Below are 23,357 nucleotides of genomic sequence, written 5' to 3' on the forward strand. Positions count from 1 at the left end.
CAATATTTAAAGATGTAGCTGACCGCATCAGTAATATATGTGTGGGGGGCTGGTAAAAAAGCCTCAGGGGGCCACATTCGGCCCGCGGGCCTTAGTTTGAGGACCACTGTGTTAGATTATCACTCGATCCAATCATTGAATGTGCAATAGAAGTCTAAAGCCTATACAAAGGCTTTATAGGCAAAGGTTGATTTATTGAAGATTTTTTCAGCCAATTTATTTAGAGGCTTTATTTTAGCACATTTTTTATTCACTTGTTACATTTGATTGCTATTAAATAGTACTGCTGCTGTAATGTGTATTTATGGCCACTTGTCTCTAGGGGTCAGTGTGAGACAATAATAGTGGACTTCTGCTTTCAGTTTCTATATTTTCAGTTAGCAGGGAGAGATCAAAACATTCAAAGAATTTACAGCACAACTAGTTCTGCCCATTGAGGTCAAGGCTGTCTCGCAGTTCCACATCAGGTCCTCCATGTCCTCTCTGCGTCCTGATTGGTTGTTGTGTACTAAAGACTTGTATATATAAGAGTGGTAATTGTGTTGTATTTCAGAGAGAGCCTGATACAGCTTGAGGAAGGACCTTGTCCGAAACAGCGGCTGTCGCTGTTATGGCTATCTCTTTGTCTTTTTAAACAATAAAAGAGCTATTTATTACTGACGTGGTGCTGTGGACTCTTCATGTTGGACTTTACTTGACCCACTTAGGGCTACTGGGTCTATCCACTTTAGCACACGTCTGTTCCTATTTGGGTGCTGGTCTATCCGGTTTCTAAATAAAAAAAACAAAACAAAACATAAATAGTTACCTAGGGGTCTGAACTTTTTTAATATGAATGTCAAGAGGGTATTTCTTGTAAATAGTGATGGAACTGAAATAATGCACCTTTATTTCCAAATAAGATATTGGCGCCATACATTGTGATAGGGACATAATTTAAATGGTGTAATAACCAGGACAAATGGGCAAATAAAATACGTGGGTTTTTAATTATGTATTATTTTAAAGCTATAATGGCCAAAAACTGAGATATAATGAATTTTTTTTCAATTTTCTTTCTTAATATTCCCATTAAAATGCATTTTAGAAAAAAATTATTCTTAGCAAATGTACCTCCCAAAGAAACCATAATCGGTGGCGGAAAAAACAAGCTATAGATCATTTCACTGTGATAAGTAGTGATAAAGTTATTGGCGAATGAATGGGAGGTGAAAATTGCTAAGATGCACAAGGTGAAAAAACACTGAAGGCTGAAACTGTAACCAAGAATTGAACGTCATCCCAATCAGTAGCTGATACCCCCTTTCCCATGAGAAATATTTTCCTTTTCACATATGGATCATCAGGGGGCTCTGTATGGCTGATATTGTAGTGAAACCCCTCCCACAGTGTGATGTCAGGACCATGGTTCTGACATCACACTATGGGAGCCTTGTTGCATTGTGGGAAATAACAGCTGTTTACAGCTGTTTCCAACTGCCAAAAAAGCAAGCAGCATCTCCTTCCACTGACATCACCGCCATTTGATAAATGTCAGAATGTAAATCAGGGAGAGGAAAGACTTTACAATGGGCAAACACTGACTAAATCATTTATACATAATTATAGTAAAAATTAAGCACTTTTTTTATTACATTACTTTCACTGGAGTTCCTCTTTAAGGCTCGTTCACAATAGCATTTGCCAACGGAACCGGCTGTACGGTTCCGTGGTCAATCCTGCTGAAAGGACAAAAAATGCAGCAGGACCCAATTTTCCAGACCTTTTAGGCTCAGCGGAACAGAAATGGAAGGTTTTGCAGCAAAATAGGATGCTATGGAAAACGGACGTTTTACAGCAACACTGGCTGTAAAAATGGACTGTTTTCCCGAAACCAGATGGCCGGATCTGTAAGGCCGGCTCCGGAAAAAAACACGGATGTGAACTGGGCCTAAGAGACAGATTCCTTATTTTAAGCATGAAGTAAATTGCTTTGTGAATACTAAAGCTTTATCTCCATAATGACAGTAAAAAAAAGCTCATTTGAGCTTAGTGAATTGTGGCCAAAGTTCAGTCAGGCAGCAGACAAAGACCCAAAAACATGGTCAAGTCAAAGTCAAAACAAAAGCTTCAGCATTGAATCAAGTGAGATTCCAATGCTGTAAGAACTGGTTGGAACATCTGATCAGGCACTGGCGCTGTGGACTAAGTTCATTTTAAAACTGCCACGCAATGACATAACAGGCATATTAATAACCAGCCTGCATCCAGATCCCAATTTAAGCCAACAGTGGGAGTAAGTGAGTCTGTGCCTGGCCCATAATGAAAAGTATTGCCAGAGGTATAAGGGACATGAGCCACTCAGCATTCTTCCTCATTGGACTGTGACTGTAATGATACAACTTACTCCTCCTAATGGAATCCATATCATGTTGTGCATGTGTCCCCTGGTCACTCTCAGGTTTCTTCTGGCTGAATATAAAGTAAAGCACAGGTTGCTCATGGAGACACAACCCTGTCTAGTTTGATTGTCCCTCATATTCTACAGATCCAAGCTCCCACTTAAAGGACAGCTATCCCAACAAAATTGTAACTTTTAAAATACATATACATAAATGAACATTTGTCCCAGAGTAAAATATATGATCAATTACTTTTTTCCTATGCCCCTGTCATATAAAGTAGGCAGTGAAAATCTGACAGATCTGTCAGGTTTTGGACTTTTCCTCATGGGGGATGCTCAGTAATTTCTTTACTGAACTGCAGTTGCTCAGTTCAACTGCTAAAATCATGTTCAAATGAGTATGGCTACCATCTTTGTATAAATCCTTTCCAGTACAGGTAGTCCCCGACTTACGAACGCCTGACTTCCGAACGACCCGCCAATAAGAACGGCATGGATTCTGTGTTTCCATGGGAACAAGTTAAAAAACATTTTAAATTTGGACTTGTAATTTTTGAGAAAATCGATTTGAAAAAATTCTAAGAAAAAATGGCTTTTAAACTTGTATAAGCAGGTACAGACAGAGGGCAGAGGTGACATAGAGGGGGACACTGGAGGCACAGGGGGGCACAGAGGAGGTACAGGGGACAGAGTAATTTACAGTGTACTTTACTTTGGGAGAAATGGACATTAATTATGTATGTATTTTACAATTTAACATTTTTAGTGATAGTGGTCCTTTAAATGTGGAACAAAGAGACCAAATGCTGTATAGCTGCAATTGGCTCGTTATGTTCCATACTTGTGTTATATGGATATCGGCTTTCATATCTGCCAGTGCTTAGTAATGAAAGGTATTTGGAAGACACATACTGTATATGATTTTCCAGACTTCACATGGAGAGATGAGTAGGAGGATGAGATCTAGTGGAATGTGCTTAACATCCTCATTGGAAGTTGACATCACATTAGTATCAGCAGATGCTGTTTTGTTGTTGAGCACTTAATGGCAATATGTTTTTCCTGCACATCTTCAGTCTGTTTGTACTCCCTCATCTCTTTATGTTTATGTATTTTCACTTGGAAGTGGACTTTAAACACAGCGGCAATTGGTATGCCTGAGCAGCAGAGTCAATATGAATGGGAGTACGACTCATGTGCTTACATCCTTACATACTTAGATATGCATAGAATGCTTTCCTTACTTCTTGTGTAATGCTCGTAAGGATGGAGGTGCTGCCTCTGCCTCTGATAAGCTATTAGGATGGAGGCGCCACCTCTGATAAGCTATCAGAGGCACCCATATTCTATTCACCTTGTTGCAAGATAAAAGGGGGGAAGGAAGGGGGGGGGGGGAGTGTGTCACAAAAACAAGGAGACAAAGGGAGCCCAAATGGTGCAGTACGTCACACTCAATAGATGGAATAAAAGGCAAAAAAAAAAGACAAAGACAAACACTTATATAGCGCTTTTCTCCTGACGGACTCAAAGCGCCAGAGCTGCAGCCAGTAGGATGTGCTCTATAGGCAGTAGCAGTGTTAGGGAGACTTGCCTAAGCTCTCCTGCTGAATAGGTGCTGGCTTACTGAACAGGCAGAGCCGAGATTCGAACCCTGGTCTGGGCAGAGCCCTTAACCATTACACTATCCAGCCACAGAGGGTACTCACAAGGGGAGGTTGCAATAGGGCAGCCAACCACTGCAGGCCCCTGGAGGTCAATAAACCCGACTCCACTCGGGAGTCCTTGTCAGCCGGAAAAAAGGGTCCTAGAGACCCGTAGACGGGGTCCAAGGGTATCCCCTACCCTGAGACGGTGGGTTGGGGTATTTAATACACAAACTGGATGAAAAGGCACCCAATCTATAATAAATTGAATTACAATCTATAAAATAAATAGGGTTGGAGGTGGCTAACCTCAATTAAGACAAATATATAAATGAATAATCTTTAATAGCACTGGCAACGCATTTCGTGGGTCCCCGCCCACTTCCTCAGGCCAAATCAAGTGCTACGCTATGTTCAGAGCCAGAAGCAGAGCGATCTATTTGTAATAGTTCATATTAAGAAATGATTAATCTTAGTGTTGGGCGAACACCTAGATGTTCGGGTTCGCGAACGTTCGCCGAACATCGCCGCGATGTTCGGGTGTTCGCGCCAAACTCCGAACATAATGGAAGTCAATGGGGATCCGAACTTTCGTGCTTTGTAAAGCTTCCTTACATGCTACATACCCCAAATTTGCAGGGTATGTGCACCTTGGGAGTGGGTACAAGAGGAAAAAAAAATTTGAAAAAGAGCTTATAGATTTTGAGAAAATTGATTGTAAAGTTTCAAAGGAAAAACTGTCTTTTAAATGTGGAAAATGTCATGTTTCTTTGCAGACACAGAGTGGCAGTAAACAGAATGCTATATAGTGTGGCTGAGCGAGGTACACAGAGTGGCAGTAAACACAATGCTATATAGTGTGGCTGAGCGAGCGGTGTACTACTATTCCCAGCAGACACAAAGTGGCAGTAAACACAATGCTATATAGTGTGGCTGAGCGAGGTACACAGAGTGGCAGTAAACAGAATGCTGTATAGTGTGGCTGAGCGAGCGGTGTACTACTATTCCCAGCAGACACAGAGTGGCAGTAAACAGAATGCTATATAGTGTGGCTGAGCGAGCGGTGTACTACTATTCCCAGCAGACACAGAGTGGCAGTAAACACAATGTTATATAGTGTGGCTGAGCGAGGTACACAGAGTGGCAGTAAACACAATGCTATATAGTGTGGCTGAGCGAGCGGTGTACTACTATTCCCAGCAGACACAAAGTGGCAGTAAACAGAATGCTATATAGTGTGGCTGAGCGAGGTACACAGAGTGGCAGTAAACAGAATGCTATATAGTGTGGCTGAGCGAGCGGTGTACTACTATTCCCAGCAGACACAGAGTGGCAGTAAACAGAATGCTATATAGTGTGGCTGAGCGAGGTACACAGAGTGGCAGTAAACACAATGCTATATAGTGTGGCTGAGCGGGCGGTGTACTACTATTCCCAGCAGACACAGAGTGGCAGTAAACAGAATGCTATATAGTGTGGCTGAGCGAGGTACACAGAGTGGCAGTAAACACAATGCTATATAGTGTGGCTGAGCGAGCGGTGTACTACTATTCCCAGCAGCGACACAATGACTGGGGGACCCTGGCTAGCGTGGCTGGAGCGCGAACTACCCTGCCTGCCTACCCAAAGCTAATCCCACAGACAAATGGGGGAGATATGACGTGGTTCGGGTATTTATTTACCCGAACCACGTGACAGTTCGGCCAATCAGAGCGCGTTCGGGTCCGAACCACGTGACCCGTTCGGCCAATCACAGCGCTAGCCGAAAGTTCGGGGAACGCTCGGACATGCGCTCTTAGTGCGGCCATGTGGCCGAACGGTTTGGCCGAACACCATCAGGTGTTCGGCCGAACTCGAACATCACCCGAACAGGGTGATGTTCTGCAGAACCCGAACAGTGGCGAACACTGTTCGCCCAACACTAGTGATGATACCAACCCTCCTGTTGATGTTTTCCAGTTTGCATTTCAATATTGTCCTTTGAAGAATTACCTACTTCCCATTCCGGCAGAACTGTAAACACAGCTATGTAAGCAGTGGCGGAACTACAAATCATGGGGCCCCCCAATATCCCCCTCCCCTTTTCTCGTCTTCCTCTGGTGGCCCTCACAGCCAGAGGCCCATCTTACAAGGGTCATAAATCAAGAGTGGACATCATAATCTTCACACTCATAACAAGTGTAGCCACATAAACAAACTTTGGAGAAGGTAGGTAGGCACTCAGTAAACTTCAGATGGGACAGATCACTGAAAGGCAGTGTGCAAGACTTCAGCAGTAGCTACGTGCTCACGACATGAATAGTTCAAGCATTGTGACCATTTCAAGTAGGAAAGAAAACAGAAGATGTCTGGCACTGTAGCTTTAATGTGTGACAGCAGGTGTACAGTTGATTGGCAAGCAAACACACAAGGACAATGTCCGTGAAGATGATAATACTTATCGTGCTCTGCTGAAGGTGGAGAGGCGACTGTGGGCGCCAGTGGGTGCACGGCCTTACAGCCGTTTCACAATGGGGTGAGCCTTGCTTCTTCGGAGGCTTTTCGTGCACAAAGTGCTGAAGGGAAGCGGCCATTAAATCGCCTGCTTCCGTGAGGGTCCCGCCCGCCTGTAGGAAGTGACGTGGGGCAACACCATTGGCCGGTCAACGCGCGTCATCGTGGGTGGCGCGCCCGCGTCACACCAATCGGAGGCGCAGGCGCGTCACTGCATACAGATGAGGCGCACGTGAGGGGCTTGAACAAGTCGCCCTGGCAACCTGGTCCGTCCCAACCCGAAATGGCAAGCGGCGAATAGCGCCGCCGGCCAATGAACGGAGAAGGGGGCGGGTGCGAGAACGCACTGCAGCGTTACCTAGCAACAAACGATAAACAAAACCCCTATGCCATCCACATTAGGGAAGGGATAAATTATCCATAATCCCAAGCTAGGTTCGCTAATTCTAGTGGAAGGAATAATGCAACAAATGTGTAATGCCACGTACTAAATACAGCCATGGAGCGCCCCATGCCAGGGGTGGGCAGGAAGGGGGGGAAAAAGGGGTGTCTACCTTCTAAACCGTTGGTGGCCTTTAAGAGAGCGCCTACTATTGGCGATCTTTTAGTCCATAGCGACTTCCGGGAGAATCCACGCTCCACTTGGCTCGATCAGGTAGCTACTGCAGGTAACCATCGATGCGGGGCATGCAAGGCATGCCGACACATGAGGACAGGCAGGTCTTACAAATTGGGCCCTATCCAGTTCAGGGTTCCTTTCTTTGCCACATGTAGAACTACCCATGTGGTCTATGCCCTATGGTGCCCGTGCCAACGTTTTTATGTTGGTATGACCACAAGAATGGTCAAAGATAGAATTTTGGAGCATGTCCGCCTGCTACCTAAGGGGAAGGGCTGCCCCAGAGTGGTGGAGCACATGACTGTTGCCCACGGCTCTGATCCCAGCCTTTTGTCCTTTGCTTGCGTGGACCACTGTGTCCTTCCACGCAGAGGTGGCAATAGGAAAAAGTTGCTCCTTAAGCTCGAATCAAAGTGGATTCTTAAGACAGATGCCATGGGCCCCCTTGGTCTTAACGACCACTTGGACCTAGCATGCTTCCTTGACCCTTGAGATCTCCTTTCTGTATGTTGGTCTTTTCTCTGTCCTCTGATTTATCCCCTTTTCCCCTTTCCCCTTTATTCGCCACATGATGATCGTCCTTTTTATCCACAGTTATATTTAATCTCTAATCTAATAAAAATATTTTTCAATATTTATAAATTTATAAATTTTTATTAGTCTATTTTTACTATGTTTATCTATTTGTCGGTCTGTGTGGCGAATGGATGGGTGTAATGCACCCCTCTTAGGTCTCCACTTCTTAGGTCTCCACCTCTATGGAGTGGTCTCCTTGTCCTATGTTCCCTCCCACCTCTCTCTTTTGTAGGAGCCTCTGTATCTAGGACTCGTGTCCCGCCTCACTGTTCCCCCACCCCTATTCCCCTCACTTTCACTTCCCTCATCCTTTTCTTCCCCTTTTTTTCCCCCCCTTCCTGCCCACCCCTGGCATGGGGCGCTCCATGGCTGTATTTAGTACGTGGCATTACACATTTGTTGCATTATTCCTTCCACTAGAATTAGCGAACCTAGCTTGGGATTATGGATAATTTATCCCTTCCCTAATGTGGATGGCATAGGGGTTTTGTTTATCGTTTGTTGCTAGGTAACGCTGCAGTGCGTTCTCGCACCCGCCCCCTTCTCCGTTCATTGGCCGGCGGCGCTATTCGCCGCTTGCCATTACGGGTTGGGACGGACCAGGTTGCCAGGGCGACTTGTTCAAGCCCCTCACGTGCGCCTCATCTGTATGCAGTGACGCGCCTGCGCCTCCGATTGGTGTGACGCGGGTGCGCCGCCCACGATGACGCGCGTTGACCGGCCAATGGTGTTGCCCCACGTCACTTCCTACAGGCGGGCGGGACCCTCACGGAAGCAGGCGATTTAATGGCCGCTTCCCTTCAGCACTTTGTGCACGAAAAGCCTCCGAAGAAGCAAGGCTCACCCCATTGTGAAACGGCTGTAAGGCCGTGCACCCACTGGCGCCCACAGTCGCCTCTCCACCTTCAGCAGAGCACGATAAGTATTATCATCTTCACGGACATTGTCCTTGTGTGTTTGCTTGCCAATCAACTGTACACCTGCTGTCACACATTAAAGCTACAGTGCCAGACATCTTCTGTTTTCTTTCCTACTTGAAGTAGCCACATAAACACCTGATCCTAAGGATGGACCCCTTTATCAGAGGGAGTGAAGTACTTGGGCCCCCTGGCAGCTCTCTCCCCCCCCCCCCCCCCCCCTCCCTGCAGTTGCAGGGTCTGCTGCCCTGTAGTTACACCCCTGTATGTAAGTAAGCAATGCCTGACATGCAAAAGTTTTTGAAACTTCTATTTTTTTTCTAGGAATTGCAACTGGAGTAAAGAAGACCACTGGAAGTTTCAGGCGATTATCGGCCAATATCCCAATGACCTTCCTAATAGAAGAACTTTGTATTTGGATATGCTGACCAGGCACTTTCCTGGCAAACCAAGACAGGAGCTGGTTAGTGACTTTTCTTAAAGTGTAACTCCAGTCACAGAAAATATCAATACAGCTTTCACTGCAGCCAGCAACATGGTCAATGAGATGCAAATAATACCAGCTTACATGCAGATTTTTGTAGATTGTGTGCAGCTTGGAGATGTGCCAGTCAACAGGAAGTGCATTTGATTGGCCCAATTCCAAGCATTCGATTGAAATGAAAGCTAGAATTATTTACATGATATCGACCACAGAGGCGTCACTAGGGTTGGTGTCACCCAGTGTGGAAACCCATTGTGTCATACCAATCTTCCCCTGATCATTATGAGATCAACCTCCCTAAGCCCACACAAGTGCTCTCCTGCGCTGTTACTTTCATTACATACACTGATGTCAGGAACCATCAGTGGAGAGCGAAGGGACGTTCCCACGGACTGGCGGAGAGGAGGGGAACTGCCACTTCCAGCTCTGTGTGCCGTTATACACACTGATGTAAAAAACCATCAGCAAGGAGTGAAGGGGCGTTCCTTGGGACGGGAGGAGGGAAGGGGAACTGCCACTCCCTGCACTGTGTGCCGTTACACACATTGATGTCAAGAACCATCAGCATCAGCGGGGAGCAAGGCGGACAGGCGGAAGGAAGTGGAAGCGATAGTGTTCGCTTCCAGGATGAAATTTTTTTTTGACTGTGGCCATTTTGAAGCCAAATAGTAAAACTACATCTACAAACATTTTAAATGAAATAAACAGACATTACTAGATTAACTGTTTATGTCCCACACCAAAAATTATCCAAATAAAATTTTTAATGAAAAAATAAATTACAATAAAAAAAAAATCAAAACATAAATAGTTACCTAAGGGTCTGAACTTTATTAATATGCATGTGAAGAGGGTATATTACCAACATTTTTCGAAATTATAAGCTTGTAAATAGTGATGGACGCAAAACTGAAAAAATGCATTGGCGCAATACATTGTGATAGGGACATAATTTAAATGGTGTAATAACAAGGACAAATGGGCAAATAAAATACACAGGTTTTAGTTATGGTAGCATGTATTATTTTAAAGCTATATTGGCCAAAAACTAAGAAATATGATTTTTTCCATTTTTTTCTTAATATTACCGTTAAAGTGCATTTAGAAAAAAATAATTCTTAGCAAAATGTACCACCCAAAGAAAGCCTAATTGGTGGTGTAAATAACAAGATATAGATCAATTCATTGTGATAATTAGTGATAAAGTTATTGGCGAATGAATGGGAGGTGAAACTTGCTCTGGTGCACGAGGTGAAAAATACCCGCGGGCTGAGATGGTTAACCCCCCTGGTGGTATGATTGCTGCGGCTGCGCGGCCGCCAGGGTTTTTTTTTAACCTTTTTTTTTTAGCATGTAGCTAGCCTAGCGCTAGCTACATGCTTCCCCCCTCCCTGCGGCGTCCCCCCATCACATCCGATCGCCGCCGGCGCCGCTTGCCCATAAGGAATCCCGTTCTGAACGGGATTTCCTTGAGGGCTTCCCCCGTCGCCATGGTGATGACCGGGGTGACGTCACCGACGTCATCGACATCGTGACGTCACACGGAGTCCCGATCAACCCCATAGTGCAGCCTGGCGGCGATTGGCCAGGCTGCGCAAGAGGTATGCGGGGGGGGCCCTGTTTAGCGGCGGGTAGCGGCGCATCTGCGGCGGGCAGCGGCGATCGGACCAAACATTGAAAAAAAAAATTATGCAAATCGGCCCAGCAGGGCCTGAGTGGCACCCTCCGGCGGCTTACCCCGTGTCCTGCACGGGGTTACCGCTAAGGAGGTTAATGTGGACCTGAGCTCAGAACTTCCTCTCTGCACTAAAAGATACGTAACAGCATAATAACCTTTAAAGAAAAATATTTCTTTGTTACAACTGATATAAATCCTGCAATAAGTCTGCAGTTTGTCTACTTCCTGTTTTCATGGAAGCAGGCAAAACAAACAACTTGTTTTTAGTCACAGATAAGGGGGAATTAGACAGGCTAAACTCTCTAAGTACATACAGGGTGCATATCTATATGTTTTCCTTCTGTCCTGTGCAAGAGATGGATTAAGATGTAATGGGGCCCTAGGCAAGGTTTGTGGCCCCCTTGTGGCCCTTTTGGTAAGCTGAAGCGAAGATAGGTCAGAGAAGATTACAGGTAAGCCCATTGACAACCACTAGGCCCCAAGCACCTGCCTAAGTTGCCTGGTGGATGATCCTGCTCTGATCCTGTGCAAAAGTTCTGGTCCAACTTAAGTGAAAAAAAAAATCCAAACAAAAAGAAATTTAGCTTTACTGAATTTGGCAATTATTGTGCAGTGGGTAGGAGAGCCAGTGTGTAAGTATTTTTTTTTTATCATTAATCCTAATGGTTAACTTTTACAACTAAAACTTTAAAGTATATTTCATTTGTACCAGCAAATTCAAATAAAAAAGAACCTTAACCATAAGACACTGTAGGTACGTGCCTACAGGCGCCTCAGGATGGAAAGGCGGCTCACTCCCCTCCCCAAGTACCTTCCTCCCTTCAACCCTATATAGAGTTCTGATGAGAGTGTAAATGAAAGGTTGCTCAACCTGCTCTCGGCATTCCACTGACGAAATCCTCCTTCAGTCAGGGGCACCTTTAGCTACTTAATATTGAGGGTACTTCTGGCTACCTAATACTAAGGAGTGGAGCTGTAGCTAACTATGAGAGGCAAGGGACATAAGGGAGAAGTCGTAGTTGGGCCACACTTGGGGTGCAGTTTGGTGGATGTTTGTAGGTTCATGGAGGGCGAACTCTAAGTTGCCAGGACATCTGTGCCTATAGGCTTCTATGAGGTAAATCCAGACCTGCTAAAGACAGAGTAGCCATCAGCACTATTGCAGAGGCATACTCTTCATTAACCTATATTTAGTTAATCTATATTTAGCTTTTAGAAACCAGTCACTGCTTTCTAGGTAGATAATAGACTCCACTCCAGTATTGATTGTGAATAAATAATGACTTCCTCTGTAGCGCATAGGGGGTTGGAGTACAATCCTCACTGCAACATACAGAAAGAAAAATATGGAATGGTTTTATGTTTAAAGGACAACTCCACACACTAGTTCGTTCCTGTGTGCAGTGCGGATTTTTATATGCCTATTATCTCCTTGATTAGTTCATGCCCATTAAATCACTTGAAGGCCTTGATTTATCATTTCTGCATAAAGAAACAATGATCAGCGGTGGGGAAAAAATCCCAGTCACTGAACTTAACCCTTTAGGAGCCAGCCAACCAATTTATTTAAAAGGCTTGCAAGTGCTCCAGGCCAATTTATTTCAGCACATTTTTTATTTCTTAATTGTTACATTACCCTGCTTCTTACTATTACTTCTGTAATGTGTATATATGGCCACTTGTCACCAGGGGGCAGTGTGAGACAATAACAGAAGACTTTTGCTTTCTGTTTCTATATTTTCTCTAGTAGAGAGAGATCAAAGCATTCCAAGAATTTACAGCACAACGAGTGCAAGTTTCTAATGGGTTAAAGGGAACCTGAAGTGAGAGGGATATGGAGCCTGACATATTTACTTCCTTTTAAACAATACCCATTGCCTGGCTGTCCGCTGATAAACTGCCTCCAATATCCTTAGCCATAGACCAGAACAAGCATGGAGATCAAATGCTCTGACTGACTTCTGACTGGATTAACAACAGGCTTGTTTCAGATAGGTGATTCAGATACTACTGCAGCCAGAGATCAGCAGGACAGCCAGGCAACTGGTATTGTTTAAAAGGAAATACACATGACAGCCTCCATATCCCTCTCACTTCCAATTCCCTTTAAAGCGGATCCGAGATGAAAAACTAACTATAACAAGTGACTTGTCTATATATCTTATTTAAAGTGTAGATAGTTTACACAGCATATCTAGCTGCAAACAGCTTCAACAATTTATGATTATTTATTCCTGTGATACAATTAGGGCAGCCATGTTCTGTTTGTCACAGGCTGAGGGCTGGAGATGCTATCAGCTTGCCTGTGTGTAATGTGACAAATTCAGTCCCCTCTCCTCCTCCCTCCTCCCCTCTGCCTCTGAAATCTCTGGCTAGTAACCTCTTCCTCCTCCTGCCCAGACTAAGCTCCCATAAACCCTTGCTACAGTGCCTTGGCACTCTGAAAAAGCTTGTTTCATTTTAAGGGTAATTAGAGTATTACAACAAAATAAAACAAGTATTTGGCTTGAGGAATGCCCTATAAACTATATGAAAGGAACACAATTATGCAATGAGTAAAAGTTTATCTCGGATCCACTTTAAGAAAAAAAGAGCGCAGTTTTTACCCATGGTGTCACTTTGGGGATTTACAGTGATCGAGGTGGGATTTTTTGCCCCAGGTGACAGCTACAGTTTAAAGGCTCATTCACACTTAAAAGCACAAAACGGTAGCACGACTAGTGCGGTAAAATAACTGTACACTCCCACGATTCAGAACGATCGCAATCAGTGCTTGTTCAAGCAGTGTACCGCGATCGCTCGATAATCGCATGCAAAATGCTGCAGGTAACACATTTTGCGATTGCCGTTAATCGCGAAATGCCCGTGATCGACGGCAATCACGACAGTGAAATCACTGCCATTAGGTTACTATTGCGCTTGTGCTTTAAAAAACGCTAGCGCTTCGGTGATTAGCGGGAATCACCCACTAATTACCCTACTAAGAATGGGCCCTAAACATTGATTTTGTCAGGGAAAATGTTTTTTTAACACATTTTTACAACTATTGTACCTATAAATATGAATGTATATTAGTAAACATTTGTGTGTGTGTGTGTGTTTTTCTTGAAAAAAAAAGAGAGGAAGAAATCAAGTGTAGTCCCTCCCCAACCCCCGGAGCATACAGTAATGAACGCCAAGTCAGCCATTCTGATTGGGTGACAATGAGGGAGGAGCAACAAAGCTCTATTCCCTTCCCTGTCGCCTGTACCAAACTCATGTCTTTCTGCATTGGGGGTACATTAGAAGGTGGGGGAGGGGTGTGAATTTTTGCCGTCCCTACAAAGTAATCTTGTCCCAATTTTAAATATTGAGAAACTCTTGCACACCTGTGTCCTCCATGATTTTCAGTTATGTAGCTTTTTCTAATAACATTGCATCATTCTGTCACAGTTGCAGTTTTAAATTCACACCCTGTCTATAACGATAAAATAAAGCAGAAATAATGACCCTTTGAACTTTCCTGCAGTAAAACCTTATCTCAAGCTGTCTCTCACTGTTTCTTGGCTGTTTAAATGCTTCAGAAAACAGAACTGTAGGTGGAAGAGCTCAGAGAAGCTCTTTTTCATAGATAACAACTGAAGTTTTTTTACTTTACCTGTTCTGCACAACAATAAAAGAAAACTCTTTTTTTTTTTTACTACTAATGTTCAATTTCTTAGCTGTACTACACATACAATTCATTATATCATATTATTTATTTTCTTGTCCGGTTTGCTTTAACAACTTAAAAAGAACCTGTACTCTAAAATTCTTACAATAAAAAGCATACCATTCTCTTCATTATGTTCTCCTGGGCCCCTCTGTGCTGTTTCTGCCACTCCCTGCTGCAATCCTGGCTTGTAATTGACATTTTTAGGCAGTGTTTACAAACAAAAGACATGGCTTCTAACTAGAGTATGATAGGCTGAGAACAGCTCACTGTGTGACTCATGCAGAGCTTGGAGAGGGTGTGTATAGCTTCTGCCAATGACAAGCAGTGCAGCACATTCCACACATTCCAGCCTGAGCCTGACAGAGCTGACAGAGGAAAGAAGATAAGATTTATTACAGACAGTGCAATTAGAAAAGGCTGCAGTAAGACAGACCACATTAGAACAGGCATAGGAACTTATAGGATAGAAGAAATAAGGCTCAAAATTTTGTTACAGAGTCTCTTTAAGCACCAGTGGTATCTGCCCTGGTAACAGGAAAATAGGGCGCCGGCAGCTAATGGACAAAAAGGGGCCGCCATTCACTCCCATAATAAATATCGTTTGATGGGCGCCGAACAGGAAAAAAGGGCGCCGGAGATTATTAACGTTTTACAAACGGCGCCCAGAGATTTTTAATGTTTTATAACCGCGCTTGTGATGATTTAAGTTTAGAAAATGCTCCCGTGACGAATAACGTTTCTAAAAATACTAAACATATTTATCGTATTTAACTAAAACATTATTTAAAATGTTATCCCTTACTGTTTGTAAAACATTATTATTCACAAAATAAAGCGATCAGTACGTAACGTAAATTGCAATATATTTTTTACAGTCACTATTTTTAAAACATTATTATCCACACAATACCAGGGGGGTGGTTAGGGCTAGGCACCTCCAGGGGGGTCTTAGGGTTAGGCACCACCAGGGGGGGGGGGGGGGGTCCTAGGGTTAGGCACCACCAGGGGGGTCTAGGGGTTAGGTATAGGTACAGGGAGGGTTCTCTGTGAGAGTAGGGTTAGGTATAGTTACAGTACAATATACACCACCGGGGTGGTAGTTAGGGTTAGGCACCACCAGGGGGGTCTTAGGGTTAGGCACCACCAGGGGGTCTTATGGCCCATACTCACGGGCGAGAAATGTGGCCTGTCGCCAGCACACGTGAGCGTGTGGGCGACAGGCCGGCGACAGCTTCTCGCCAGGTCCCTCCGCGTACACACGCGGAAGAGGGACCAGCGGCAAGGCGGAAGCTGTCGCTGACGTTCCTCCTCCCCCCGCCGGAAGCTCCATGTACCTACATGGAGGTTGCTGTCGCTAGTCCGCGTACTCACGCGGACTAGCGACAGTTGCGGCGGGGGGGCAGCGGCGACTGTCGCCATGCGATTGAAAGTTTCAATCGCATGGCGACATGAGCGGCGGGCGACAGTTCGGGGTGCGCGCGTGTGCGACGGCCCATACTCACGGGCGACCTGTCGCCGCAACACGCGCGCGCCGCGTGTTGAGGCGACAAAAGTCCCTCGTGAGTATGGGCCATTAGGGTTAGGCACCAACAGGGGGGTGGTTAGGGTTAGGCACCACCAGGGGGTCTTAGGGTTAGGGATAGGTACAGGGAGGGTTCTGTGTGAGAGTAGAATTAGGTTTCGTTTTAGTAAAATTTTAGTAATACTTACTAATGTTTTACAACACTTATTACAAATGTAGTTATATTTATATCATCGTTATAAACATTATTTTCCGATTTTATTAGAAGAAGAAACGATAAATGAAGGTTATTCACAATAATATACAATTATAACGATTAAACATATATTATTGTTTTTTTAAGAAACGTAATTATAAGTTTCACTTTTGAAACAGGGAAGATTAACGTTTTCACAATTGGCGATTTCATACACATTATTTAATGATTTCTAAATTTGTAAAACATTATTTGTGAATGAAATACAACACAATATTTTTATAAACGGTATTGCTGCTTATCGTTTACACCCCGCGCCCTTTTTTTCCGACACCCTTTTTTGATGTACGCCTCTGCCCCCTTAAGGACCAGAGACTGCTGGTACAAGAAACCGCGAAATACCGCCGCCCACAACGCACATCGGGAACCACAGGCCACCCACTCTGCAGTCTCTATGACGGCAGAGTCCTGTGAGCCAGTCAAGAGCTGCGTTCATTGGCTCCTAACTGTGTCTATCAATGTAAGACAATGGGAGTTGCTTACGTTAATAGACAGGGTCAGGAGCCAATGAAATCGGCTCCTGACCTGCTCACAGGGCTCTGCTGTTATAGAAACGGCAGAGCAAGGGAGCTGCGGCAGGGGAGATAGCGACGTAATCAGCGGTAGCGACGAGAGCGGCGAGTACACGCGGTGTCGGTGAGTTGAAATCTACACCCTGGCAGCCACATCAGCATCAAAACAGGGCGTAGATTTCAATTAACGTTGTCCTTAAATGGTTAAAGTGTACCTGAGATGAAAGGAGTGAAAAGTTTTATACATAACTGGGGTTTCCTCCAGCCCCCTCCACCCAGATCGCTCCCTCGCCGCTGTCCTCTGCCTCCTGGATGCTCCGATAGATGCCCTGTTATCTTTGGCCTGTCGGGGTGTACTGAGCATGTGCAGTCCGCCCGTGCGTGCTCCCGTTGCTGGCAGCATTCTGCGCCTGCGCAATAGTACTGCGCAGGCGCAGAATGCTACTGGCAGCAGTAAAGCACCGGAGCGTGCACATGTGGCTGGGCCGCACATGCGCAATACGCCCCGACTGGCCAGAGATAACAGGGCATCTACTGGAGCATCCAGGAGGCGGAGGACAGTGGCAAGGAAGCGATCTGCGTGGAGGGGACTGGAGGAAACCCCAGGTATGTATAACAGTTTCACTCCTTTCATCTCAAGTTTACTTTAAGGAGGTGACCAAATAGCCTGTCCATTAGAATTTATAAAAGGGTTTGCTTTATTTCTCTTTCACTAAAGCTGGCCACTAACAGTCCAATTTCTAGCGAAAAATCGTTTGAGAAATTCTGATTGGATTGGCTGTAAATAATCTCAGTTGATGGGCACAGTCCATAATGAACGATTATAAAAACAATCGTCCGATTGAATTTTCGTCGAACCAAAATTTGAATTTTCTTGTTGGTCGTGATAGATAGGAAGCAATGATTGGTTAGTTGATGGTGTAGTGAATGATTTTTCGTCCGATCAGAATTTCTGATCGCTCGAACGATTTTTCGCTAGAAATTGGACCATTAGTGGCCACCTTAAGGGAGATTGGGCTGTCTCCAGGAGTCTGGAATGTAACCTGGATGGGATGGGAATGCTGGATTTCTGGGAGTCTCATATATGAACTTATACATGTATATTTTGGTGGAGGGGGGCCCCCTATTGCTATTTAGAGGAGAGGGAGAGGCCGGTGTGTTTTAAAAACTCTTCCATGGGCTTTAAGCACGTTTTGACTTTAAATCTTCACTTTAAATAAGCCCAATATGTAATGACTTACTGCTGCACATTATGTAATTATTACTACAGTATATGAGTAGCATTTGCCAGAGAATGTCCTATAACTGCCATGCAGTATATTATACCTCTTCTATTTCCCATTCTGCTATAATGACCCCAGGGCATCATTTAATGGTTCATCTTGTGTTTGTTTTCCAGAGTACTGGGGAAGCTATTCCCTTATCCCAGGTGAGCTGTAGCAGCACTTAGTGTGAATTTACAGCATGGTTTCCTATTAAGCAGCACAGCGAGGCAGCCATCATGTAGCCTGTTTTCACCCTAGTCCTGCTGAACATTCTCTAGGCAGAATAACATAATGCCATCATTATCAATGCCCACTTTCAATTCTTATCCTGGCAATCTAAGTGGCAATGCCATGGCTCATAGAGTGTACTGATGCCAGTGGATGAACATGCATATGTGCCGATTGTTTTTACGTTAGAAGACATTCTTGTCAATGTGCTTTGTCTAATTTTTTTTTTTTCAATAGATAAAATGTATAAATAATTTATAGCTACCTCTGATCTTCACACTGAGCTAAAATGGCCTTGGAAATATCTTCACCACAGGCCACTATTTCTTAAAGGATACCCGAAGTGACATGATGAGATAGATATGTGTATGTACAGTGCCTAGCACACAAATACCTATGCTGTGTGCCTTTTTTTCTTTCTCTGCCTGAAAGTGTTAAATATCAGGTATGTAAGTGGCTGACTCACTTAGTACTGACTCAGACAGGAAGTAACTACAGTGTGACCCTCACTGATAAATTCCAACTATAAAACAATTCCTAGCAGAAAATGGCTTCTGAGACCAACAAAGAGGTAAAAAGGTGAATTTCTTATCAGTAAGGGTTACACTGTAGTCACTTCCTGTCTGAGTCAGGACTGAGTTAGCCACTTACATACCTGATATTTAACTCTTTCAGGCAGAGAAAGAAAAAAAGGAACACAGCATAGGTATTTGTGTGCTAGGCACTGTACAAACACATATCTATCTCATCATGTCACATGTCACTTTGGGTATCCTTTAAAGGACATCTGAGGTGAGGGGATAATGGAGGCTGCTGTATTGGCTTCCTTTTAAAGTGGACCTGAACTCTTGCACTGGACAGAAGAAAAACATATAGAAATGCACCCTGTATGTATTCAGGTCCGCTGTAGTTTCTGATCCCTGTGACAACCCTGGAGTAATGTGGCTTGAGACTCCTCAGACTGGTGGTCTCAAGAGTGTGAAGTGTTTACTGAAGTTTTGATTCTTTTTCACAGTACAGAAATACAGTATTGATGAGCTGCTGATGAAGAGATTTATCCACTTCCTGTCAGGACAAGACATTAGAAACAGACAGCATTAAAATCCCCAAACTATTCTGTCCTCTTTCCTTGCTGTTCAGAACTGTTTTTCTTTGAAGAGGGTTCATACGCCAAATACATCTGTGCAGAAATAAGTACAGAGCCCATATGGTAGCAGCAGATTTTTCTGTGGAGCATCATCATGAGTATAGACAATGTGTTTGGGACAAAAAACTCCTAATGGAAATTAGTATTTGATTAGCAATGATTAGTTACTGAACAGTCGGGGTGGTAGATGTGTCTTCTTGATGGCCACATATGTTCCCGTGTCCCGACATCATATGACTGTGTACTTAGCCATCTGGCTCGCCTTGTCAGATCTCCAGTTTGGCTGTATGCACGTGCGGCAGTGAGGCAGCTTCTGGGTGACTCTTCAAATGACGGGATTTCCTGGCATATGAGCAGCCATTGCCTTTCTGGCGGTATGGACGAGCCTGACTCGTCCAGGGAAAAATAGTTAGGAACAATATGGAAGAGCCAGGCTCGTCCCGCAATTCTAAGGCAGGGTCACAGGGTTTTTTGCTCTTGTTTGTGCATTAAAATTTGCATTTTTGTGCAAATGTTTGCATGCTCTGGAACCTGTTTGTGAAAATTTGCACACAAACACAAATTTAATGCGAAAAAAAAACATCTGAAAAACTGCACGTTTTCTGCCAAAAAGCTGTAGAGTGGGGAAATTGAGGACGGGCAGAATGGGAAAATTAAATTAAATGTAAATCGAAAAATAAAAAAAAACAGAACTTACCTAAGGAGAGGGAAGGCTCTGGGTCCTTTAGAGCTCTCCCACACCTCTCACGGTCTCCCTGTTTTAGCCCTGTCATCCCTGGTAGCAGTATCCAGCCGATTGGTCGAATACTGCTCTGTGCTACCGCAGGAGGCTTCAGAAGTCTTTGGGAGCCTGATATGGGCGGCTCCATACTGTGTCTGCCCTAGTGCGCTCTCTCTCGCACTCATGCAGGTGCAATACGGAGCCGCCCGTCTTAAGGAGGGCTCCCAAAGGTTTCCAAAGCCTCCCGTAGTGGCAGGTTGAAACGGCGTTGACGCTGCTGGAACAAGGGGACCGTGAGAGGAACGGTATATATATAAATGTATACTAGACCCTTGCTTGACACATTTTAGTAAGTTACAGGCAAAGATTTCATGAAAGTGAATTAAAGCACTGTTTGCACAGAAATCCAGCAGGGGGTTTAAACTGTGTCCGAAATCAGGAAGACAAAAAAAAGCTATGAGTTAGATCCACTCAGAAGACAATTCCACATGTCCATTTACTTTGCACGTGTTATCCTGATTTCAGAACACAAAGACCAGTTTCAATGTTGACTTCAGTAGCGAAGAGCTGTGAATTTTGACACTGTTGGATGACTCCCTGATCTCTGCTTGCTCCCCTTCTGTAAACTTTCTTGTTGTATTGGAGCTCAGAGACAAAGTTAACCCTTTAGTGTTTGAAGAGAGACAAAGCATTCTGCAGCTCTGACCATCAAGATTAGATAGTAATGTGTACGATATTACTAATACAATGATATTTAGGTATGTAGAAAAAGATGAGACCCAGGGAAAGGAAAAATTAGTTTAGGCTTACTCCCACTTCCTTCTTCTCATGGTGCTGAATGGTGTTGGATGGAGTTCTCCTATAAATGTACCTTTTATCTCCATAGTTGTCCCTGGCTGCATTTTATTGTAGTGTTTGGGGAGCAGAGTTCCCAGTGATGGCATGCCGCCTCCTTTAGTGGGCATAAGAGACTTTCTGTTGTCACTTACATTATGCTTACTTTGTAGGTCAGCCATGAAAAGATCTGGGACTTGAATCATTTCACGAAAGATCAAAGGAGGGCCCTGATGGAAAGCTGGACCCGCTATAAGACAGACTTTGTTATAAAGGCAGTAATGACCATCGCTGAAGCTTGCTCTGCATACGAATCAGAGCTCATACTGGCTAATGACAGGTTGCAGCAGCAAGTGATCTGCGCTGAGCTGAAGGAGAAGGTAAGTGATGATCATTGTGGGTTTTGCTCTGCACATTATGCAATCAATTCTGGGTTGGACAATCTTTTTTCTGTTGTGAAGAAGCACAAATTACATCTTCCCGCTGTTCATCATAACTTCCTTCTGCCCGTATGTATGAATGATTCAGGGGGGAGATAGCAGTTGAGGTAAAGGAAATGTGAAGCATTTCTCAAATTCGGCTAGTAACCGAGAGAAAAATAAGAAAATGGATACATGGCAGTGACTGCAAGCCAGATAACTAGAGATGAAGGTGTTGGGGGCCCTGGGGCGCCTTAGTCTAATAGCAATCAGTATGTGCTGGCTGGGGTGGGAGGGATGGAGGGGCGCACTTTGGTGTCTCAGCCTTGGGTGCTGGAGGACCTTGTCCCGGCTCTGGTGGCCATCCATCATGATCTTCATACCCATAACAAATGTAGCCATAAAAACACCTGATCTGAAGGATGAACCCTTTTAAGTCGTAAAGTAGTAGTTGGGGCCCCCTTACAGCTCTGGACCCCCCTGTGGTTGCAGGGCAGCTCCCCTGTAGTTACGCCTGTGTTGCCATATATTTTCTCTAGAGGTGTATTAGCAGGTTTACCAGCACAATGCAAATGGCACCCTTTTAGCAAGGCTGGGTGAATTTCTCCCACTACATCTCTTTATGTGATACAGTGGGTTGCAAAAGTATTCGGCCCCCTTGAAGTTTTCCACATTTTGTCACATTACTGCCACAAACATGCATCAATTTTATTGGAATTCCACGTGAAAGACCAATACAAAGTGATGTACACGTGAGAAGTGGAACGAAAATCATACATGATTCCAAACATTTTTTACAAATAACTGCAAAGTGGGGTGTGCGTAATTATTCGGCCCCCTGAGGCAATACTTTGTAGACCCACCTTTTGCTGCAATTACAGCTGCCAGTCTTTTAGGGTATGTCTCTACCAGCTTTGCACATCTAAAGACTGAAATCCTTGTCCATTCTTCTTTGCAAAACAGCTCCAGCTCAGTCAGATTAGATGGAGAGCGTTTGTGAACAGCAGTTTTCAGATCTTGCCACAGATTCTCGATTGGATTTAAATCTGGACTATGACTGGGCCATTCTAACACATGAATATGTTTTGTTTTAAACCATTCCATTGTTGCCCTGGCTTTATGTTTAGGGTCATTGTCCTGCTGGAAGGTGAACCTCTGCCCCAGTCTCAAGTCTTTTGCAGTCCCCAAGAGGTTTTCTTCCAAGTTTGCCCTGTATTTAGCTCCATCCATCTTCCCATCAACTCTGACCAGCTTCCCTGTCCCTGCTGAAGAGAAGCAACCCCAGAGCATGATGCTGCCACCACCACATTTGACAGTGGGGTTGGTGTGTTCAGAGTGATGTGTAGTGTTAGTTTTCCGCCACACATAGCGTTTGGCATTTTGGCCAAAAAGTTCCATTTTGGTCTCATCTGACCAGAGCACCTTCTTCCACATGATTGCTGTGTCCCCCACATGGCTTGTGGCAAACTGCAAACTGGACTTCTTATGCTTTCTGTTAACAATGCCTTTCTTCTTGCCACTCTTCCATAAAGGCCAACTTTGTACAGTGCATGACTAATAGTTGTCCTATGGACAGAGTCTCCCACGTGAGTTGTAGATCTCTGCAGCTCATCCAGATTCACCATGGACCTCTTGACTGCATTTATGATCAGCGCTCTCCTTGTTCGGCCTGTGAGTTTAGGTGGATGGCCTTGTCTTGGTAGGTTTACAGTTGTGCCATACTCCTTCCATTTCTGAATGATCGCTTCAACAGTGTTCCGTGGGATGTTCAAGGCTTTGGAAATCTTTTTGTAGCCTAAGCCTGCTTTAAATTTCTCAATAACTTTATCCCTGACCTGTCTTGTGTGTTCTTTGGACTTCATGGTGTTGTTGCTCCCAATATTCTCTTAGACAACCTCTGAGGCCGCCACAGAGCAGCTGTATTTGTACTGACATTAGATTACACACAGGTGCACTCTATTTAGTC

At 44.4% G+C, this 23,357-nt stretch overlaps 1 protein-coding gene across 7 annotated transcripts in view; it reads left to right on the top strand.

Moving 5' to 3' along the window:
• CCDC148 (coiled-coil domain containing 148) overlaps positions 1-23,357 on the top strand; it is a 267,767-nt gene that overhangs the window by 188,288 nt on the left and 56,122 nt on the right. For all 7 annotated transcript variants that reach the window (XM_068245736.1, XM_068245741.1, XM_068245735.1 and 4 more), the window contains 2 exons: positions 8,956-9,094; positions 21,146-21,352. In XM_068245736.1, the coding sequence (XP_068101837.1) occupies positions 8,956-9,094; positions 21,146-21,352 (346 nt within the window). The remainder of the gene's footprint in view (positions 1-8,955; positions 9,095-21,145; positions 21,353-23,357) is intronic.

The sequence above is a fragment of the Hyperolius riggenbachi genome, chromosome 7, assembly GCF_040937935.1.
Source record: "Hyperolius riggenbachi isolate aHypRig1 chromosome 7, aHypRig1.pri, whole genome shotgun sequence".
Taxonomy (NCBI): domain Eukaryota; kingdom Metazoa; phylum Chordata; class Amphibia; order Anura; family Hyperoliidae; genus Hyperolius; species Hyperolius riggenbachi.